The sequence below is a fragment of the Chiloscyllium plagiosum genome, unplaced genomic scaffold, assembly GCF_037043375.1.
Source record: "Chiloscyllium plagiosum isolate Xiang-an unplaced genomic scaffold, Cpla_swu_hap1 HiC_scaffold_31, whole genome shotgun sequence".
Taxonomy (NCBI): Eukaryota; Metazoa; Chordata; class Chondrichthyes; order Orectolobiformes; family Hemiscylliidae; genus Chiloscyllium; species Chiloscyllium plagiosum.
The window spans coordinates 11202730-11227038 of NW_028270169.1; the positions used below are offsets into that span (position 1 = coordinate 11202730).

General features: G+C 44.6%; 1 protein-coding gene across 1 annotated transcript in view; it reads left to right on the forward strand.

Moving 5' to 3' along the window:
• The first annotated feature begins 11147 nt into the window (after positions 1–11147).
• LOC122563921 (reticulon-4 receptor-like 1) overlaps positions 11148–24309 on the forward strand; it is a 54173-nt gene continuing 41011 nt past the window's right edge. The window contains exon 1 of the mRNA XM_043718170.2: positions 11148–11693. Coding sequence (XP_043574105.1) covers positions 11681–11693 — 13 coding nt within the window. The 5' untranslated portion in view covers positions 11148–11680. The remainder of the gene's footprint in view (positions 11694–24309) is intronic.

Sequence of the window (24309 nt, forward strand, 5' to 3'; positions counted from 1 at the left end):
TACCAGCTCATCATCATGATGCTGAGAAGTCCATTTCAAGCTTTTAACTTGCCTGGGCCCCTTCACTAGCAGATCGGAAGTTGAGGAGTCTGTGCAGTTGAGTGGCTGAGCCTGAGGAAATTCCTTTCACCACCAAGCTCAAGCTGATGATCCAAATGGAAACTGCTGACCTTTAGACAGTGGAGATAACATACGATCATAAAAATGAAAGATCTCAGCCACAGCTTTCAAGGCTGTGATCCAGGCTTAAACTTTAGACATGTAGATAATAGCAGCATATAGAATTTAAATTGCTCAATCAGATTTCCTGGTCAATATTTACCACTCATAAAATCACTGCTATGCAGAAGCAGGCCATTCAGCCCATCAATTCCACGCTAACCCTCCAAAGAGCATCCCACCCAGACCCACCCACCCATCTTATCCCTGCATTTCCCATGGCCAACCTTGTTCCTCTCATTGCACTAGGGGACAATTTTAGCATGACTAATCCACCTACCTTGCGCATCCCTGAACTATGGGAGGAAACCTATGCAAACACAGGGAGAATGTGTTATCTCCAAACAGACAGCCACCTGAGGGTGGAATTAAACCCAGGTCTATGGTACTGTGAGGCAGCAGTGCTAACCACTAAGCTACTGTGCCACCATCTTTAAGAAGCAACTTATCTGGTGTAAGGGTAGTGCCTTATTATTTTGTGTTTTTTTTCAGAACAGTGGACTGAAATGAGAAGGAGCAATTATAAACATACAAAACAGAAATTGTTGGAGGAACTCAGTAGGTCAGACCGCATCTGCAAATAGAAAACAAAGTTAACGCTACAAATTCAGTGACCCTTCTTCAGAACTATTTTGACCTGTGTTTGAAAAGGTAGCTGCAGCTTGGAAGCAAGTAACTGTATATCCATGCATTGTGTAAATAATTGTGTGAACAATGAATAATTGAGGTGAAGTTAGAGATGATTTGGAGCTGAGTGGAGAGTACAGATATAGCTCTTGTTGGTAACATAAAGCTGATTAGTCTATGGACTCGTGATCAGTTATTAATGACAGAGACCTTTTCCCCACCAAAAATTGTATGATTGGTTCCCAGGTAACTGAGCAGATTGGTGCTCTGAGCAAGTTACAGAAAGAGAGAAAACTATTCAGTTCTTCCCCAGTTCAGGAGTCGTCTCTCTGTTCTCTACAGTCAAAACCTGAAGAAAACCAATTCACTTATCATTCCTGAGGCAGTTGTTGCTTTTAACTGATGGATCAGAGACATGGTATAAGGGAACCAACCACCTTGTGTCTTTTGCCAACCATTGGAAGCAACTGGAGAAAAATGACTGAAGCAACGTGCTGGCCAGGAGAGGAGTCATAAAGATCATCTCAACAACAGAATCTGGGTAGAAAGAATACTGACCAGTCTTCCCAGTTTTTCAATTCTGTTCCTCTGTTTGTTTGTCTGTGTGTGTGTATGTGTGTGAAAGGGTGAGTTTATAAGGGGATTAGTGTTTTAATTAGTAGTGTTTTATGCTGATAGCTTATAACTGGTTACCCGTAGCTAGAGTCAAATTACTTTTAGTGGATACTAATTATTTTTAGAACAATAATTTGGTCTGTGCTTTCTATCAACTTGAGTCTGAAAGTCTGGTAGTTTGGTGAACTTTATGTACATCATAAAATCTTTAACTTTTGAGAATATAGGGGCACAATTTCCATCATGTTACTCAGTGAATCATAACACTGGTCATTATAGCATTTCTGGTTGTGAGTTTGTAGTATGCCTAAATTAGCACTTGCATTTCCTACCTCAAATTGATCACTACACTTGCTGTAACTTGGCTGTAAAACGCTTTGGGATACTTTGGACTTGATGTAAAGCACTACATTATTGCCGAGTCATAGAGTCATAGAGATGCACAGCATGGAAACAGACCATTCGGTCCAACTTGTCCATGCCGACCAGATATCCCAACCCAATCTAGTCCCACCTGCCAGCATCCGGCCCATATCCCTCCAAACTCTTCCTATTCATATACCTATCCAGATGCCTTTTAAATGTTGCATTTGTACCAGCCTCCACCACTTTGTCTGGCAGCCCATTCCACACACGTACCAACCTCTGCGTGAAAAAGTTGTCCCTTAGGTCTCTTTTCTACCTTTCCCCTTTCACCCGAAACCTATGTCTTAGTGAGTTTTGAGAAGATTTGTAGCTCAGGTTGAGGTTCTGGATGTAGGTTTGCTTGCTGAGCTGGAAGATTTATTTCCAGTCATTCGTTACCCTACTAGGTAACATCTTCAGTGGTGGAAATGTGTTGCTGGAAAAGCGCAGCAGGTCAACATTTCCATCTCTGATCTCCAGCATCTGCAGACCTCACTTTCTCCTCAACATCTTCAGTGGGCCTCAGGCGAAGCACTGCTGATAATTCCTGCTTTCTATTTACATGTTTGGGTTTCTTTGGGTTTGTGATGTAATTTCCTGTGGTGATGTCATTTGCTGTGGTGAAGTCACTTCCTGTTTTTTCTCAGGAGTGGTAGATGGGGCCTAGCTCGATGTGTTTGTTGATAGAGTTCCAGTTGGAATACCATGCTTCTAGGAATTCTCATGCTTGTCTTTGTTTGGCTTGTTCTAGGATGGATGTGTTGTCCCAGTCGAAGTGGTGTCCTTCCTCATCCATATGTAAGGATACTAGTGAGAGAGGGTCATGTCTTTTTGTGGCTAGTTGGTGTTCATGTATCCTGGTGGCTAGTTTTCTGCCTGTTTGTCCAATGTAGTGTTAGTTACAGTCCTTGCACAGTATTTTGTAAACTAAGCCCTCTAGTTCTGGACTCTCCCCACCCCAGGTAAAAGATCTTGTCTATTTACCATATCCATGCCCCTCATGATTTTATAAATCTCTATAAGGTCACCCCCACGGCCTCTGATGCTCTAGGGAAAACAGTCCCAGTTCACTCAGTCTCTCCCTGTAGCTCAAATCCTCCAACCCTGGCAACATCCTTGTAAATCTTTTCTGAACCCTTTCAAATTTCACAACATCCTTCTGATAGGAAGGAGACCAGAATTGCACACAGTATTCCAACAGTGGCCGAGCCACACTTTCTCTTACCTTACAATTTCTCCCACATATTATTACATGCCCAGGAGTTAAAACCACAAAGAGCATCTAGTGAATAGTTACTGTAATCATATACCATTTATCTGACCATTATTTAATAAAGATGGGCCATGCTTTTGATTATATCATGGACAGAGGCATTTCATATCAGTGCTTTAACACATTCAGTGCAAAGAAACTCACAGTGCAATCTCAACACTGAACAGAGGGATGAGATTCAAATGAAAATCCCAGAGAATGGATGCAACTTGATGTGCATGTCACTCCTCCCCAGTCATCTCTATCACGACATCCCTCCGGACACCCTGCGCACTTTCACTGCTGGCTACCCTCTGCTGTTTAATAACAAGGAGTCAATTAGCTCAGTTGTCTGGGCAGTTGGTGAGTGATGTCAACAGCATGGGTCCGATTCCCACACGGGCTGAGGTTACCATGAAGGACTCTCCTTCTCAAACTCTCCCCATGCCTGAGTTATGCTGACCCTCAGGTTAAACCACCACCAATTGACTCTCTTTAACAGGAGAGTGACCCTATGGCCCAGCAACTATAGAGACTTCACTTTTGCTCAAAAACAGAACCTTTACTTATCTTGGTCCCACACTCTGGAAATACCTTCTCTAAACCAATTACTGTTGTGCCATGAAATATCTTAATGGTATCCTCTGATACTGAACGGTGAGGAAAACTTGCATTCATATAGCACTTTTCACAGTCTCTGATGTCTCAAAAGAATCCATGGCCATCGAAGAACTTTTAAACGTAGCCACCTTTTACTACTTTTATTCTTTCATGGGAGATAGGTGCCAGGCTTTGTTCCAACCCTAATTGTCCTAGGACTGAGTGGTTTGCTGAACCATTTCAGGGGCTGTTAAGAGTCAGCTATATCACTGTGGGTCTGCAGTCACATGTAGACCAGACCAGGTAAAGACAGTGGATTTCCTTCTCTAAAAGAAGGACTGCGTGGTTTTCATGACAATCAGTGATGGGTTCATGGCCACCTTTCCTAGAACTGACTTTCAATTCAAGATTTTTATGAACTGAATTCGAATTCCAATAGTTAAAATGGTCGGAGATGAATCATTTAACATAGGTCTGGATCTCTAAGGAACATTAACACTGTGCCATCATCTTCCCATAGTCTCTGGTGTGATCTGAAATCCATCAGCCAATTTTTACACAGTAGATTCTCGCACACAGCAACGTCAAACTACCCAAAAGCTGACAGTGCTGAAAACTAGACATTTTAATAATATAGGCGAAAGTGAGGACAGCAGATGCTGGAGATTAGAGTCGAGAGTGTGTTGCTGAAAAAGCACAGCAGATCAGGCAGCATCCGAGGAGCAGGAAAATTGATGTTTCGGGCAAAAGCCCTTCATCAGGAATGTACGGAGGACAAGGGATTGTTTATACTCTAACAGGAATAGGAAGGAAGATTAGCCAACAGACTGTTAAAAAAGAATGGTTTAACAACAACAACATGGCTCAGTGCAGACTCAGTGGGCTGAATGGCCTCTCTCCGCAATGTAAGGATTTTATTCTATGATTTATATAGTGTCTTTAACAGTGTAAAATTTCTTGAGCTATCTGGATGGGTATATGAATAGGAAGGATTTGGAGGGATATGGGCAGGGTGCTGGCAGGTGGGACTAGATTGGGTTGGGATATCTGGTCAGCATGGACGGGTTGGACCGAAGGGCCTGTTTCCATGCTGTACATCTCTATGACCCTATTGCACAGACACATTATCAACCAAGATTTTGAATCCTAAATAAGGAGACGAGTAAGGAAAAGGTTGGACAAAGAGGGTATATTTTACAGTAGGTATGTTTTAAACAGACTCTTGAAGGAGGTGAGAGAGGTGGAACATTGGATAGAGCAGCACACGAAGGACTCATTCCTGATGAAGGGCTTTTGCCCAAACGTCAATTTTCTTGCTCCTCAGATGCTGCCTGACCTGCTGTGCTTTTCCAGCACCACACTCTTGATTTTAATAATATGCCACTCTCCAATTTTAATTCATTAAAGCTAACCAGGCCACCTGGGTCTGGTGCTGCATTGGCATGTTGGGACTGCAGACTCGTTATTGCCTTTGCCACATCGTGTGCTGCTCTATACAATGTTCCACCTCTCTCACCTCCTTCAAGAGTCTGCTTAAAACATACCTACTGTAAAATATACCCTCTTTGTCCAACCTTTTCCTTACTCGTCTCCTTATTTAGGATTCAAAATCTTGGTTGATAATGTGTCTGTGCAATAGAGTCATAGAGATGTACAGCATGGAAACAGGCCCTTCGGTCCAACCCGTCCATGCTGACCAGATATCCCAACCCAATCTAGTCCCACCTGCCAGCACCCTGCCCATATCCCTCCAAATCCTTCCTATTCATATACCCATCCAGATAGCTCAGGAAATTTTACACTGTTAAAGACACTATATAAATCATAGAATAGAATCTTTACATTGCGGAGAGAGGCCATTCAGCCCACTGAGTCTGCACTGAGCCATGTTGTTAATGTTAAACCATTCCTTTTTAACAGTCTGTTGGCCAATCTTCCTTCCTATTCCTGTTGGAGTATAAACAATCCCTTGTCCTCCGCACAATTTCCACCCTCCCCAGCCCAACTGGGATGTTTGCTACCAAGACCATGTGTAGGTTTATATTATTGAAGGGGATTTTGGCAACCCATTCCTGTTCCACCACCAGATGTCCATAGCTTATGTTTTACAACCACTGCCCTTGTGTAGTTACAAGGTCTGGACAACTAAGCTCATCAATATTTAGTGTAAATCTTGAGTCTATTTAATTTGTTATTCGTCATGCAGCAGTTAGCAAGCTCCGGTTTGGAGGCAAGAGAGATGCAAGCTCACAATCCAGTCACCATCGATCCAATCACTGTTTCCAGGTAACAGTAATTCTATATTTAAAACAATGATTGTTAAGCCCGAGAGCTGAGAACACAACAACAACTTACACTTACATAACACCCCTAAAGTTATATAAAGGTTCAAGGCATTCCACAGGAGCGTTCTAAAACAAAATAGACTACAAATCACACATAGAGACCTTAGATCAAACTGCCAAAAGCCTGGGAAAGGAGGTTGTGGTTAAGGAATGCCTTAAAGGTGGCAAGCATGGAAGAGAAATGGAGATGTGTAGGGAAGGGATTTTAGAGCGTACTCAATTAAAGGTGTGGTCACCAATGATTGAGTTATCCAACTGGGAGATGGAATTAGCAAGGAACAGATATGTCAGAGGATTATGGGGAGTACAGAGATGATGTGATGGAGTTTGTTGGGAGTAGGGAGAAGAGAGAACATAGGTAGACTTGGAAACAAGCATAAGAATTTTAAAGGCAAGATATTGCATTTTCAGGCACCAGTGTATACAAGGCTGACAGGTGAATGGCACTAGCTGTAGGTTAAGATACACGTGGCAGAGTCTGGATCATCTCAAGTGTTACAAAGGGTAAATATGGGAAACCAGTCAGGAACACATTGGAATGGTCAAACCTAAAATTAGCAAAGGCGTAAATGAGAATTTCAGCAGCAGATGAGCTGATATACTGTAGCGTCAAAGTACTGTAGTGACATCACCAAGATGAAGCAGGTGGTCAGAGGGATGACACAAGTATATGGTCAGAAACCCAGCTGACAGTCAAATATGATACAAAGATTCATAGAATCTCTACAGTGTGGAAAGAGGCTATTCAGCTCATCGTTTCTATATTGACCCACTGAAAAACATTCCACTCACACTCAGCACCCCTGCCTATAACCCCACATTTCCCATGGCCAATCCAACTAACCTGCACACTATGGGCCATTTTAGCACAGCCAACTACCTAACCTGCACATCTTTGGATCAATGGGAGGAAACTGAAACATTCAGCAGAAATCCAGGCTGATACAGGGAGAATGCATGAACTGCACATGGACAGTTGCCCCAGGCTGGAATTGAACCCAGGTCCCCTATGCTGATGAGGCAGTAATGCTAACCACTTAGCTACCATGCCACCCAGGCTGTGAGCAGTCTGGTGCCTGTGAGAGGGATGGAGTCAGTGGTTAGGAAAGGAGTTTGGAACAAGGAACAGAAACAGTGGGTTCAGTCTTCTGAACAGTTACTTTTGGAGGATACTAGGTGTCAGGTAAGCAAGTGATATCTTAGCAACAGTAATGGGCTGAAGAGAAATACTAGTTAGGAAGAGCTGGGTGCCATCAGTGTATGTGTGAAAACCAATATTGTGTTTTTGAGTGATGTCACCGAGGTGAAGCATGTAGATGAGACACAGAAGGAGGCCAAAGATAGATTCTTGGAGATAAAAGAAGTAAAGGAAAGGGAGTGGAAAGAGAAGCCATTATCAGTGAGACTCTGAATATGATTAAATCAATAAGACTGGAAGTAGGTGAGAACAGTCCCACCTAGCAGGATGGTAGGGAGGATTAATACAGGTGGATAGTGTGGTCAACTACATCAAAGGCTGCAGGCAGGTCATGCAGGTGACCTTTATCACAATCACCTCAGATGTGGTAATGACTTTGATTAGGATTGCTGCACTATATTTTATTAAACAAATTACAAAAACAGTTTACAACAAACAGTTACATTTACAGCTGCATACAAGAGACAGCAATTTTACAAGGGAGAGGAGCAGCAAAGCCAGACCCCAAACCCTACCATTCAAACAGTTTACAGGGACAGGAGGACAAACCTCAAATCCCAGTTTCGCAAAGATATAAAGAGACAACAAGGATTGCTGCACTACTGTGGCTGGGGCAAAAACCTGATTGGATGGATTCAAACAGGTATTCCTGGGAGACGATTTGGAAGATGACACTGCATTTGAAGGCTTTGCAGAGGAAAACAAAGTTGGAGTTGAAATGATACTTTGCAAGAATGTTGATGTCAAGGGTTTTCTTTGAGGAGACATGGTAATGCTGATAGATTTAAAACAGAGGGGGACAACACCCGAAGAAAGAGAACTATTAATAATTTTGGCCAGTATGGGAACTAGGAGGGGATCTTTACTGGTCAACAATTTAATGGGAATAAGATTGAGGGAATATGAAATGGATCTCATGGCATGAGGGAAGATGGGAGAGAAACTACAGAAAGAAGGATGCAACTTGAGCAATAGGATAGTATTAAGGGGAAGTGAAGATCTGTCCATGTGTGATAATGAGAGTGACATGACAGAGGCAACCGATTGGGTTGATTTGCGTTTGGTGACAAATAAATGCAGAGGTTTCTTGCATTTCTGATTGGAGATGAGGGTGGAGGGGACCAGGCCAGGGTTTGCTTTCCAGATGATTGTTTCAGTGTTAGCAGATGCCAGCAGGATCTGATAGTGCCTAATGCACCTAGCCAGATTTGGTGATGGGTGGCTAAACCATATCCTCTCAATTTTGGGTCATTTGGACCTAAGGCAGTGATGAAGCAAATCGTGCAAGAGGGAAATGCCAGGGGACGAGACCATCAGAAATGGAGCAGAGGGTAGAACTGGGTGGAGGTAATTGCCTAGTGGTATTGTCGCTGGACTGTTAACCCAGAGACCAAAACATTGTCCTGAGGGCCCAGGTTCAAGTCCCACGATGGCAGATGGTGGAATTTGAATTCAATAAATGTCTGGATTTAAGAGTCTAATGATGACCAATCCATTGCTGATTGCTGGAAAAACCATCTGGTTTATTAATGCCCTTCAGGGAAAGAAACTGCCATCCTTATCTGGTGACTCCAGACTCCTGACACCCCTCTGAGCAATTAGAGATGGGCAATAATGCTGCCGAGCCAGACACACCCTCATTCCGTGAATGAATAAAGGGAAAACAAACCAATAGCCGCAGAAATATTATGTGCGGAGGGCTGAAGCTACTGAGTTGCAATATTGAATGGGCAGTTGTAAGTGAATTGGGGGCTATTTTCATCCATGAATAGAGACAAATGGAGGGAGGCTTGGGACAAGTGCTTGGGATCTGGATAATGAGAGATCCAAACGACCAAAGGCAGTCTTATCAGTAATTGAAGACCTAGTGGGATGACGATGTCAAAGTGAATATGGGTTGGGGAGTTTGCTTGGAGAGAAAGATTTTGGGAGAATAATAGGGCAGTGAGAAGAAAGAACGATGAGATTAAAGTGAAAGTTGAAGTCACACAAGATGAGAAGTTAATCAGTGCAGAAACTGAGGGGGTGAGTGAGGGGGAAGCAGTAGATGTGTTTTTCTTACACTTGGGAAGGAGAGAATGATGATATTGAATGAGAGGTTAGTGGGATAGATGAATGTACAAATGATGTGAATGTGTCGGTGGAGTTTTGGCATAGGCAGGGCAGATCAGAACAAAGTGTGATTTGATAATAAGAACCACACCACCCCAGTGATGGTCTTTACAGAGCAATGGTGGCACACATAGCTAGACAGGGTAACAGGGCAGGTATCACCACCCCTCAGCCACACTTCTGTTAAGACCATGAAGTCTACAACCAGAGCCTCACTCATAAGAGAAAGGCCAGTTTACATGAAGATATTGAGACAGGCAGTCAGAGCTGACCTTATGGTGTATTCGACTGGATTTAGCCGTGGGAGGAGTGAATTTGACAGGATGCAAAATTCAGCTCTGAGAAGGGGGGCAGGGAGCACAATGAGTAGGAAGGTCAATTGGAGTAGTGTGCCTGAATAAGACCATGAGAGAGTGCCTAGAAGGAAGTTGAATATTGTTTTTTTTACCAGTCTATTCAGACATGTTGTGACACGGGTGAGGTGGACAGGTGAGGTGTGAAGCTGGACCTACTAGCTTACTGGTAGGGATACTACTACAGCAGCTTAAGAGCACCCAGAGTACAATTGTAGGGTTGCCCACAAGACAGTCAGGTTGGGAAATAGAGGAGCCCTGATGGGTTAGGGAAGGGAATTGGGAAAAGGAAGTATCTGAGAGGGGAACAAATGAATGTCGATATGATAATCCAAGTGAGGATCCTAGGAAGGATAAAGAGAAGGTAAGGTATGGGAGGTCAGTTATACAGCTGTACAAAATATGGAATGTCTTGTAGCCCAGTGGTAGTGTCCCTGCCTTTGGACCACAAGAACCTCCATACTCTGTATCCTCCATATCTTTGATCTCCTGAGGCAATTCTCATGTTGATTTTGAAGGTCAGGAGGTCCCTGTTCCCGTACCACCTGCCCCAGGCCTGTCTGAGCAGTCTGGTTAAAGCAAACCCACAGAAATATGGGACTGGAACAGGTGGGTAGTCATGGGGTAGACAAGGAGACAGTGAGGACCGCAAGTGCTGGAGAGTCAGAGTCGAAAAGTGTGGTGCTGGAAAAGCACAGCAGGTCAGGCAGCATCCGAGGAACAGGAGAGTCGACGTTTCGGGGATATGCCCTTCATCAGGAATGTGGGGGGATGGGGGAGGCGAAGGGGCTTAGAGATAATTAGGGGTGGTGGGGGGAAGGTAGCTGGGAGGGCGGTGGGTAGATGCAGGTGGGAGGTAACTGTGATAGTTCGGTGGGGATCCAGTCAACTTTCTCAACTTTACTCTCCATCACGAAAGCGCACAATTCCCGTTTCACAGGCTACCCAATGCTGTCTCTGAACATGTCCACGGGCAGATTTATTGAGGGCGCGGGGAGGTGGAAGGGGGGGGAAATCCGCTAATATTTTGTTTTGAATTGCCTCTGACAATGTTGCAGACCGCGCGGAATGTTCAAACTGCAGCCAGGTAGGAGGGAATGGGTTTGGATCTCTGTCTCTATTCATCCATCCTCTCAATATCTTCATTTGGAATCACCTTTGTGTAATATCTCGGGGGGGGGGGGGGGGTTCTGACCGGGATCCCAGGCTAGGGACTGGGGGGGGGGGAGGGGGAGACTGTGCCGGGTAGAGGGGAAGTGCGCTGCTGTCTTTTTGAAATCAGACCAGCCCGTCCCCTCCTTATAAGGGAACGCGTGTAATTGTCCCCTATACCCGGCGTCGATTACACGTCAGTCCACATCCCCCCTCCCTCTCTCCCTCCCCTCCAACACACTTTTTTTTTCCCAGGCTGAATTAAGCATTTCAACATTGCACGCTGGCTTTGTAACCACTACAACGTCTTTGACCGACCGCTTGTAGTCTAATTTACCCACTTCCTCCTCGCCCCAAAAAAACTACACTGAAATTGGGCTGCTTTCATTCTCTCCATCTCTCTCTCTCTCTGGAACGACAACTCCTCCCCATTTCCCCCCTCTTCTCCTCCTCTTCCCTCCTTCTCGGGATCTGATAAAATATCCCTCCGTACCTTCTCTCCCCCCCCCCCCCCCAACCCCAGCCCCTACAATCGCCACCACCACCGGGTCACAGACTCTCTGTGAGCCGGGCTTGGTGCGTCTCCTGTCGGCTTCAGTCGCTCCCTCTCTCTCTCTCTCTCTGTGTCTTGCTGCCTCTCTCTCTCTCTTTCTTTATTTAACACTCTCAGGATGCAAAAGACCTGGTTCAGGATCTCTGTGAAGCAACCCACAGCCCGCTTCCCTCTGCCGGATCGGTGCTAAATTCGAGGAGATTTATTCTGTGAACTGCCAACTTTTCTTGCGGCTGGTCAGGGAGGAAAATGAGCAGGAAAGGTAAGTTTTATTTTGTCATTTGTGTGTTTTTTTTTGCTGTTGAAATCTGAATTTGAAATGGAGTGTTGGGTGTTTTGTTTTGCAGACACTGTAATTTTCCCACCTTATTTTTCCCTATATCGACCTAGGATTCAATGCATAAAATATTCACTGATACGTAACATTTATTAAATATTGCAAGGATCGCCGCAGTGCGAGTTTTTTTTTGGATGCACGGAATTTATTTTCAATCTGGTTCAGTCACAGATTGCGGACTTTCGATATAAGTTTTCAGTCTGTTAATTGACAACACCCTGAAACTATCGGGGTTTTTTTTGTAATTTAGACAGGATGGTTTTTCCTAAAAAAAAGTCACTGTGTGGATTTTCTTTCCTCGCTCAAACGGATTTATCTCTCTTAGTTGCATTTTAAGGGTCAAATCAGCTATGTTCGTGGATTTGATTTTAAAAAAAAAATTGGCTCCTTTTCATTTTCCATTTTCTCTCAGTCTCTTCGCCCGAGAATATATGGCGTGGATTCAGCCGCGAGGAGATGACTGGAGAGTCAATGCTGAAGCTGTTATTTTAATATTTATGTGTGTGTGTGTGTGTTTATATATAGCTCGTCGTTATGTGACATCTGGTTCACTTTTTTAACAGAGGAAGAGAAGGAAGGGGGTTAAAATAAATGATTCAATTTCTAACTCCCAAGTCACCTCCCCTCCCTACTCTGAACCAAGGTGTCATCTACCTATCAGTGTGCGAGAGCTTGTGCTTAAATGTTACCGTAATGTAGCTGTGTTGATGTTGCTGGTCGTCTGGGATTCTCGAGCTCTGATCTAGCATCTCTCTCTCTGGATATTGAGCGCCTTCAGTGGTCGTAACTAAAAGGGAGGGGGGTTAGACGAATATGAAAGTTGGGTCTGCATGGGGGTGGGGGTGGGGGGGAGGGCGATGCTGTTTATCATCTGCCCACCCCTCCCCCCACAAAAAAAGGCCGCTCAGAACACAGATTGCAACCCCGCCAAAACAAATTTGTCCGCAGACATCAACAGTGCATGTTTATGTATTGAATGCCCGATTAACCCAAATAACCACTGCCGCTGCTTGAAAGTGCTGACCAGCCAAGCATTACCTCCCTGACCCGTGTGGTCAGGGGTGGAGAGTACACCCTTCGCATGTGTTAACTGTTTAAAAAAAAGTTCAACGGAGGCTTCACTTAAACATTGGCAACATCAGTCCAAAAAATAAAAACCAAAAAATTGCGGACGCTCAAGATGTGTAAAAGAAAAATAATCGGCGGACTAACTCAACGGGTCTGTGCAGAGAGAAACTGAGTTAACGTTTCACGTTCCAGTGACCCAGAGCCCAGACCTGCTGAATTTCTCCAGCAATTTCTGGTTTTGTTTTCAGTGTAAGTTGCTGTACCAGGTGAATAGGTTTGCGGCAGCTCCTCAGTGTCAGTCCAGGTCGTCGGGAATAATTCAGTCCCTTCAGTTTTACCTGTGCTTTGGGATAACGGTTTATGGATGTGCGTGTGTGTGTGTGCCTATGTAGGTCATCTTAAAACGCAACATTATATTTAACACTATCGCAGCCCCACCCTCCCAACTAAAAAGATTTCTTCTAATCGATTATGAAAATACTTTTGAGTATCGATTTATGATCGATTTATTCAGAGACAATTTATAAACACACACGCAAAGCGCTGGAGGGCATCTGTGGAGAGAGACACAGAGTTTTTAGGGTTGGACTCCACTTTCTCAGCGAGCTCGGGTTCGAAGCTAAACCGGACTTTGGCTGCAAGATCTGACCGCAGGTGCTGAGGCGTCAAGGGAAGTGTTCAATCGGAGTCAGCCAGTCTGTAAAGCAAAGATCTGGAGGTGGGAATTAACCTGATCACTCTTCCCCATTACCCCCCCACCCACCTCCACTCCCCAAAGCGGCTCCGCTTTAGTTGAGGTTCATTTGAGACAGGTTTATATCCTTGTGCTTATCTGTAGTAGCTGATTCTTCACATACCTTTAGGCACGTTTGTCAAAAAAAAGTGATTTTTATACTGTACTTTGATTTTTTAAAAAATATACATACACCCCTAAACACTGGCTGCAGCTCTTAAACGTTCGATAGTGTTAAACCAGGGAGAATACAGTGCTCTGGTCAAAAGTAAATCTTGATAGTGGCAGCGGAGTAAATATTTTTCTGTGTAAATCCAATACTGCAGACAGACCTTTCAGATGCTAACAGAGATATGGGCGAGGCCCATTTATCAGACCGAAGCTCAGTGTTCCCTAACGGCGTCTAAAACTGCAGTTTAACAAAACCCCATGGATTGTCACGAAGTGAATCTGAAACAATCGACAATCTGTATAAATATCACAAATTTGAAACTGTTAGAAAATTAGCAGCCGTGTTTCAAACAGACGGCCTTTGGGTGGAAAGGGAGTGAAGAGGCAGTGTCCAATGGTGGGTCAGATCCTGCCGGGGGGAGAAAGTGCCTGTCTGTGAGAGTCCAGGGCGGTGCCCGCAGCCCTGTGCTGATGTAAACTCCACACAGCGAAGTTCAGCCAGTTTACAGGACTCTTGGGCTCGCTGACTCTCACGAAATGCCTCTTTGTTCCTTGTCCAAGACCAGATAGATTTATTTACGAACCACTTAAAGGTTTGGGGAGTCAGAGTAATGACTGGGCGGTGGGCATTGCACACAGGAGTCAGAATGGCGATGCGGTGTTTTCTGTTGACACAAGATTGGGAAAGAAATGGCGCCAATAGTCAGGACAAATCAGGCCACTGTACAGTGAGAACTTTATTGGGTGGCCCAGTAATAGCGGATTGAATGTATTGATTGGTGGGCTTTCTAGTATAAGAAATGGAAGTAACCGTCTGGCCCCTCAACCCTGCTTCATCAATGAAGACCAGGGGCTCCCATTTCCTCCAAATCCTTTAATATCCCCAAAATCCATCACACAATTTTGAATATTCCAATGACCAGGCTTCCTATGCGGTGAACATTTCAAAGACCCGCAACCCTTTGAGTCAAAGGTCTCAAACCCATCCGAATGGCCCACTCCATCTTCGAAGACTGAGGCCCCCTTTTGTTTACAATCCTCCGGCCTGGGGAGGAATCCTTCCAGCAACCCCCCTGTCAAACTCCTTACAAATAGCAGGTGCTTCAGTGAGATCACCTCCCATTCTTCTTGTTGGCAATGAGTGTGATAATGGGGCAAAATGTGTGTGTGAGGACAGTGAGGTTGGGAGACACTGTGAGTCATAGTAGGATCGGGAGACACTGTGGGTGATTATATGATTAGGAGACTGTGAGATTGAGAGATTGTGGGTGACAGTGGAATTGGGATACTGGGATGCCAGTGGGATTGGGAGATTGTGGGTGACAGTGGAATGTGTGGTGTGAAAAAATAGTGGGATGTGAGGAATGAATGAGACGGACGAAGTTATGTAATCATAGCGGGTGTACTGAATGATGGCGTATATTGGGAGAAGTGTTCAGACCATAGATGTAGAATCCATTAGGTAGAGTGTCATCATTCTGATATTTAGAAGCTATTAGATATTCTATAATGTAATAGGTGATGCAGAGTGGATTAAGTGGCGTGTAATGTTGCTGTTTATGGTGTAATGGAGACCAATCTGGCGCCGATGAGCTACATGTTACTCCCAAGAGTATCCCAGTTATGCCAACCCTGTGCCTAAATACCTGTGCCCCGTTCCGAATCCCTCATTTACCTTGCCGAGCCTAGGATGCACTGAAGGGCACTGCATGCCATCGCTGCTGTCCCATTTCACATGACCCTTTGCAATCTCCTGAGAAGTAAACAGAATTGAATTGTCGAAGCTTCAGGCTTCCTGCAATTTTATTTTATTTTAGGTGGTTGTCAGATGGTTAGACTGTAGTCCGTGTGACTTTCCTAAATTGCCGCAGCTCCAGTTATGCAACAGCGTCTGCGGTCGGACCCTATACCATCACTGTTAAACAGACAGACCAGATTTATATATAGACGATACAAGATTTCGAAGGTTGAGTGTTAGTCAGTCACTTGGTGTTTATTAACCGCTGTCTTTACTGGTACAGTTCATAACACGTGGTGGCAGCATCCATCCGAACCCAGCGCTGTGTTGACCCCTCTAGCCGAGAGATAGGACGCTGAGCTGTTCGCTCGAATCCGGCCAGCGCTGAGTGTTGTGTGTGTGTGAAAGACTGGGTTCCGCGCACCATGCACGGCCCTCAGGGTTAGTGCAGTTTAATGCAGAGATGAACAGGCAGGGCAGAATGATTCGGGCGGACGCGTGGTGCACCATAGTACAAGTGTGGCTGTTAAATGAGGTGGGGGGGGGGGGGGGGGCGGAAGGTGGTGGTTTCTTGGGTGTAAGAGAGGGAGGGGGTGCGGGCATGGATCTGAAATTCAGATAAGGACAGAACTGGAACAGGTAATTTCAGATTGATTAATCTTCCCCGAGGAAGGAATGGTTAGTCTGAGGATGCGAGCAGAAGACAAGGGATAACAGTAAATTTGTAATTTGCCATTCTTGTATTTGACCTGGTGAGGGCAAGAGTTTGCACAGACTGTCCGTCTCTCTCTCTCTCCACTCAAAAAAAAAGATATTCAACTCAAAAAAGGATTTGTGTTGGTGTCACTAAGTCCCTGAGAGCAGGATGTGCTTTTTGAGATCAGGATCATAACGATTGCCAGAGGACAATGCAATCCTTCCCGAGGAACCTCGGACTGAATGGGAGCAGGTCCAGCGCACAATAGCCTGACACCTCTTCCTATTGTATGTCCGGGCAGATAGGAAAGGGGGTGGGAAAACGGGGGTGGGGGGGGGGGGGGGGGAGGAGTGGAGTTTACGTCGTGGAAAGGGTTAAGGAGTAGAGTCCAAACTGCCCCTCCCCCCAATAAAGCCAACCCTCTGCAGAGACCCAGTTAGCTGGTCAATTTCTGAAAGTGACTGGCTCTGGACAGGGAGAATCCGGCCAGTGAGGGAGGACAAGCCCCCGCCCGGGTGATGGGGGAGGGGAGGGGGGAGTCATCAGCCCGTTCCCATCCAGGGGCTGGCTTTCCCTGAGTCTCCCTTACCGCCTGTCCCCATCCCATCGAACACACACACACATATATACACACACACCGAGAGCGGAATCAGGCACTCACTTGCTCTGTGTGTGTGTGTGTGTGTGTATGAGAGAGAGAGAGAAACTGGGGCACAGAGGGTCCCTGGGGAATTTGGAAAATGCTGCCCGCACCCACCCCCTCTCCTCAGCGTCTATAGCTTTTCCAATCGAGTTGTGTACCGTTCTGTTAATGAACAGCCTCTCCACCTACCCTGGGGGCTGTGTTAAAACTCCGAGAGAAGGAGAGAGATTATGAACAGGTCCGGTTTCACTGCGAGACTAACAGCTGTGTGTGGATTTTTAAACAAGGTTTTAGGGGCGGACGGGGGATGTGAAGTGTCTATATTGTTTATTAAACCCGGTAAGTTCTATTAACACAGCAACGTGTGACCAAGGCTGGTTGTGATTTCTGAACTGAGTCAGTGGCGGTAGGAGCGATAGCAATAGAATTTGTTTTAACAAGGTCAGCGTACACAGCCAAGACTGAAGGGAGGATTACTCGATGGTGCCTACATCATCTGCAGCTGTTTGAAAAACAACAACAAAAACAACCGCCCCCCCCCCCCCCCCCCCCCACACACACCCCCCCCACACACCCACACAACCCCCCCACACACACCACACACACACACACACAACCCCCTCACACACACCCACACACACAACCCCCCCACATACCCACACACACACCACACACACACACTCCACACACACAACCCCCCCACACACACCCCACACACACACACCCCCACACACACCCCACCCACACACACGTGTACACACACACACACCCGCACACACACAACCCCCCCCCCCCACACACCCCCACACACACCCCACCCACACACACGTGTACACACACACACATTTAACAAAAGAAACGTCGGGACATTTGACCGGCTCTTGGGTCCTTAAATAAACATTTCCCAGCATACACATACAGACCCATACACATACAGCATACTTTGTCAGCGTACGTTCGCCAGGGTTCAAGCTAACATTGGAAGCAGTGACAAGAGTTTAGAGTGGTGCTGGAAAAGCGCAGCAGGTCAGGCAGCATCCGAGGAGCAGGAAAATCGACGTTTGGAGCAAAAACCCGTATTCAAGCCTGGCATGTTTCAGATCATTTGGAGATCAGTTCTGCAGCGAGTTTATTTTTATGATCTAATTCTGTTTTTTGTTGTGGACCTTATTTTCAAAATAAATTCATTTAATTTATTCCTTCGGCTGAAAGGCAATTAATTCAAATGAGTAGATAACGTGATGCTTGTAACTCTAAATTCCCTCTTTTTTTGTTGCTGTATGCTTTTCTCAAATGGCATGGTTGGAACAATTTAATTTGTTTTTAGTGCAGAAAAAATGACTTTCAATTATCGGAATTGGAGAGTAAAACGGGTCTTTTTGTTCCCTGAGGGACAGAAGGGGATGGATCCTTGTCGGAGGACGGGATCTATCCCTCTGTCACGAGTAGAAAATAGTCCAGTTTCTGATTCATTGTATTTAGTCCTTTGGGTTTAGACTCCTGGTAATTTAGATTTCACTGAGAAAGAAATTAGCATAAGTTCCTATATAATAGAATGATTCACAGCACACGCTGTCACAGAAGTGATCTGATAGATGGCAGCAGCATCAGTTGTCTTTGTTCATACAACGCTATTACACACTATTCTTCCTGACTTGTTTCCTAAGTGTGTCGCCTCATTGTCACCAAATCTGCCCTGTGAAATGACTGGGGTGTAAGAGGATGAGGCGGCCTCTCAGGCAGAGGGGATTGCGGATGGAAAACAGTGTTCTGATTCGAGTTTTACTCTGCAAGTTTGGGGAAGGCGGTATGTAGGTCAGCCAAACAGCATCCAGTCTCTGAAGCAAACTTGCGGATTAAGTCTGAATCTTTAAAACTGAAGCTCGCGTTCTGCTAGAACTCTGCTGTGCGGGTTTTTTTTTTGTCAACGGATTTTATTTTAGCTTGCAGTAATCGCAGCGGTTTGCACAGGGGTTTCTGCCCACCTACTGACACCAGCAGAGATTGCTTCAGTACCGAATATCACTACATCTGAAGACAATATTTTCTGTTCGATTAGCAGTCAAGCCAGCAGGATTAAAAAAAAGCACTAAATTTTGGAGCTGGCGAGGAAGATACAGAGGAGGGCGGCTTTTATCTCAGTTTCATTCAATGGACTCTGCAAACACAGCAGTTTCTCTTACACCCCACCCCATCCCCTCAAGCTGTGATTACCTTGGATGGCTAGTTGGTGGCACAGAGTGATAGTGACAGCGTGGGTTCAATTCCCACACTGACCGTGAACGAATTCCCTTCAATCTCTCCTGACTTCCCGAGGCCCCCAGGTGACCCTCAGGTTTGGCCACCACCAGTTCTCTCCCTCTACTGCCAGAACAGCCCTCTGGTCTTTACTTTCCCACTACCGGTATACAGCTGCCCCTTAAACAATTCAAGTGGTCTTACCCGCACTGCCCGAGCTGATTGTCCATTAAACGTCTCCTTTAATCTTTGACTGAAGGCAAATTTTGTGATATCAATGAAAATTGTGTCTTTTGTTTATTGGGGAATTGGTTTTCCCATTGTCATGATTTAGTCTGAAATCTCTTCTATTCATTTTGTAAACAATGTGCTTGGAGATGGTATAATACACCTCTGGAGCAGGTGGGACTTGAATCTGGGCCTCCTGGCTCAGAGGTACAGATATTACCACCTCACCACAAGAACCGAGAAGCCTAGTTCTGGAATGACCCTGATCCACACCATTCTATAATCTTCCTTCTCTATGGGCTTTGTAAACAGCTAACATATTGAATAAAAGGTACATCATTTATTGCCCCCCCATTCCTTCTAATTAACATGCTGATTTGCTTTATAATTAACTGCATCCATGTAATTCAACACTGCTGTGGGTTTTATTTTACCATCTGTCTGACTGTCCATCTTTATTTGCATTTTAGTTTAAAAATACATTTATCATTATTAGTGGGAAAGGTCAAACATCTTTATAATTTGTAGTCCTGAGGTACATTTAAAAGTCCACCCCACACCACCCTCACAAGTGAAAATGCTCATTTTAGAAGGCATGCAGCCAAACCTTTGAATTACAAGCTCGGAGGCAGCTATAATCAGCTTGTTGGTGATTTCTCGATCCATTCTAAAATTAGCCACCTGTGTTCCTGGTCATGACAGGTCAATATCTGTGCCTCAAGTAAGCCTCAAGAACAATGTGAAGTTTATCATGTTCACCAAACTCTGTCATCCTCTTGAGAACCAGCATTAAAGGACAATATACAAATAGACACAGCTCCCTGACAGTGTAACTGTTCTGGATTTGGGAGGTAGCCAATTGCTCTGATAGTCTTGGATTTTGTAATTGAAGAGCCATTGGAACTGCTGTAGAATTATGTCTCATTATCCTCACTCTAAAACGTTTGAGATTAGTTGTGGTTAACCCAGCTCTGGAATCATCAAGAGACATTTCCAGCTTACCATGTCTGGAACTGTTGTAGTTAGTTGGTCTTTTTGAACTGTGTTCGAGAATTTTCCAAAGAATTTGCTTCATTTGCAGACCCCACTTTATAGAAAGGTACTTTCTTTGAATGCCAAGTTTAGAGAGCTGCTTTAAAAATGATGAACTCACTCAGGAATTCTTCACCTTTCCTCCTGTCATGTTTTGCCTTTTATCTTGACCAACCTTTAATCTGTCTAGACTAATCATCATCCTTTCACACCCACCCCCTCACCTCCCCAGTACTGCTCAGTGGCATGAGAGACCACATTGATGGCACTTGGAAACTTGGCATCTCAAAAGGGAGCCATGTGGTGTCAGATAGATCCACCCACATAGATAGGAGCATATCTAAGCAATTACTGGAGATGGAGACAAGTTCTTCCAAAAAAAAAACAGATGATTCTCTAAGTACTTACAATTATAAAGGGCAGAGTCAAACTTGCGTCCCCACATGATTTCAACCATAGGGTATGAACAATATCCACATGTGAATTTATAAAATTAATCATCCGGCTGAAAGCTGGGAGATTGATGCTAAAACAGAGCTCTTTTAGATCCAGAGAACTCAGTGAGAAAAGTATAAAATCTCATCAGCTCTTCAACAACTCAATGTGTGAGCCAGCAACTCAAGAGATTTAAATCTGGAGGTTGTGGGCTACAGAAGCTTTATCAATGGGATATAATGCATTGTAAACATTTTCCATCCAGTCCATCCTTCCACATTTCAGATTACCTCTTTCAATGTGTCAGCTGTTCAAAGGGGATACACAGATGGACCAAATGATCTCATTTTGTGTTCTAAGGTGGGATTCTATGGAAATGTCATTCTGTGCTCTGAGGTGGGATTCTATGGAATGTTCCACTTCTTAAAGTCCTGGAATGAATAGCTCCATGTCCCATTGCACATTGGACTTGTGCCTTTTCCCTTGGTAATTTTGACTGGAGTTCATTTCTCAAATTGATTGATCCTCAGTTTTTGCAAGCGTATTTCACATGGAGGCAGGAGATTGTTGGAATCTGCGATTCAGAGTTGCTGTGTTGATTGTAGGTCTGATTGTAATTTTCAGGTACAAATAGACAGAACGTGTGCTTCACACACTCAACCTGTTTGTCCCAGCTGTTGTGTTTCTATTTTCTGGTGGTAATCAAAGCCCCTGGAGTCTCCTGCCAGCACAAAGACATGTTCAGAGGCAGAAAAGAGGTCAGGGCTGCATTATTTCTTAATGTTTGCTTTCAAAGTGCATGGATCTCTATGAATTTATACATTCCCTAACCCTGCTATATGATAGCAGTTGTACCTGCCCAGCTTTGAGTGGTCTGACTGGAAAGTAGTTGTGTGCTATGTCTCGAATAAAATCAGTTTTCCCACTTACTGTTCACTCTCATTATGCAGAAGTGTTCATTATTGTGACTTTGGAGGCTTTCAGTGAAATTTTCACATCCAAATCACAAGTCCAGGCCACATTCCCAGCCCCTTGGCTCTGGAATTGGCAAAAGTTGGGAAACTTATAGAAGTCAGTGGGTGAGGGGTGACCTCATAGAGGTTTATAAAATCATGAGGGGCATGGATAGGGTAAGTAGACAAAGTTTCTTCCCTGGGGTGGGGGAGTCCAGAATTGGAGGGCATAGGTTTAGGGTGAGAGGGAAATGATATAAAAGAGACCAAAGGGACAACTTTTTCATGCAGAGGGTGATACATGTATGGAATGAGCTGCCAGAGGAGGTGGTGGAGGCTGGTACAATTGCAACATTTGGATGGGTATATGAATAGGAAGGGTTTGGAGGGATATGGGCCGGGTGCTGGCAGGTGGGACTAGATTAGGTTAGAATATCTGGTCAGCATGGACGGGTTTGACTGAAGGGTCTGTTTCCATGCAGTACATCTCTATATCTCTATGAGTAAGGCCTTTGGACCCTGAAGCCTGTTCCAACATTTAACTCTGTTATAGCTCGTAGGAATCCTCCCTTCAGCTATCCCACTTTGTTTCACAGCTTGTATTATGCTTGCCTGACCATTTAGTAATCTCCGTTTGTTTCAGTTAACCCCGCCAGCCTTTCTGGGATAAGGGTGGATCAGATTTCCTCTGAAGCAAGTGCTATCCATCACTGCCCCTGAATATCCTGCTCTCACATTAAAAGTTTTGACCCCCTTTGTTTATGGATACCCTGCACCAGAGGAAATTTAGATTTGCCCTATTAACTCCTTAAAACAGCTGCAATGCCTCAGGCAGCCACTTGTGCCTGATGTCAAGAAATTCAGCTCCTTTACTTTATATTACCTGGAGGCTGAGATGGGGCTGCTCCCACTCCTGTAGCCTGCTACTGATCAAAATCTGCAGGGACCACACAGAGCTGATTTTCTTTTGACACTATCAGAGCCTTAGAGATGGAGCATCTAGATATCCTGACAACTGAATGACCATGAGGCAAAGGTATGGAAGTGGCCTGAAAGCCTCTCTCATTCATTGCTGCTGTAGAATGCCTTTTTAACTGATCTGAAAAATTGCTATGCTCGAATATTGTGATCAAGAAGGAAACAACAAAGGCATGAAATATCTGTTGACCTGGAGCCTGCGAAGGCAATTGTTCAAGAGGCCGGTGGCAGTTAAGATTTGTGCTTCATGTAAATCCACTCAAAGACAGAACAGTTAAGTATTTACATAACAGAAAAGGTTTACTCTTTCTATTTCATTTCAAAATGAAATCTGTACTTGAGGAAAATGTTAAAAATATAAAATAAAATGATAACAATGCCAGTAAATAAGGAATGTTAACTGATTATAGGGACATAGGAATTTTTATAGGCACATAGGAACAAGAGTAGACTATTCAGCCCCTTCAACCTGCTCTCACATTCATTGGGATCATGGCTGATCTGTGGCCTAACTCCATATATCTGCCTTTGGCCCATATCCCTAAATACCTTTGCTCAGTAAAAAATTATCTCAGATTTAAAGTTAACAACTGATCTAGCATCCAGTGCTGTTTGTGGAAGAGAGTTCCAAACCTCTACCACCCTTTGTGTGTGGAACTACTTCCTAACATCTTTCCTGAGTGGTCTGGTTCCTAACTGTCAGACTATGCCCCTAGTTCTAGAATCGCCCATCACTAGAAATAGTTTATCTACGCTATTGTTTCCTGTTGCTATCTTGAAGACTTCAATCAGATCATCCCTTAAACTTCTAAATTCTAGAGAAAACAGGCCTAATTTGTATAATATCTCCTCATAACTTAACCCTTGAAATCCTGGCATCATTCTTGACAACTTATATTGCACTCTCTCCAAGGCTAATCTATCCTTCCTAAGGTGTGGTGCCCAGATCTGTCTGCAGTCTCCAAGTGGGTAAAAACAATGACTGCAGATGCTGGAAACCAGAGTCTAGATTAGAGTGGTGCTGGAAAAGCACAGCAGTTCAGGCAGCATCCGAGGGGCAGGGAAATCAATGTTTCGGGCAAAAGCTGTTCATCAGGAATCCTGATGAAGGGCTTTTGCCCGAAATGTCAATTTTCCTGCTCCTCGGGCGCTGCCTGAACTGCGGTGCTTTTCCAGCACCACTCTAGTCTCCAAATGGGGTCTAACCAGGGTTTTGCATAGATACAGCCTAGCTTCTGTATCCTTATACTCTAGTCCTCTCGATATAAAGACCAGCATTCCATTAGCTTTCTTGATTATTTTCTGCACCTGTCTGTGACATTTTAAAGATTGATGCACCCGAACCCCCCCACCTCCCCTCAAAAAGCAAGTCTCTTTGGACATCCAGTTAACTTCTAGAAAATATGCTGATCTCTTTGTCAGTCCAAAATGGATAGCCTCACACTTGCTGACATTGAAATCATCTGCCACAGCTTTGCCTATTGGAGTAGATGTAGGCCATTCAGTCCCTCCAGCCAGCTCTGACTTCCTAGATCTTGGCTGATCATGCAGCTCAACATCATATCCTTGTGCTATCTCCCTTGATGTTTTTAGTAACTAGAAATCTATCCATCTCTGTCTTGAACTT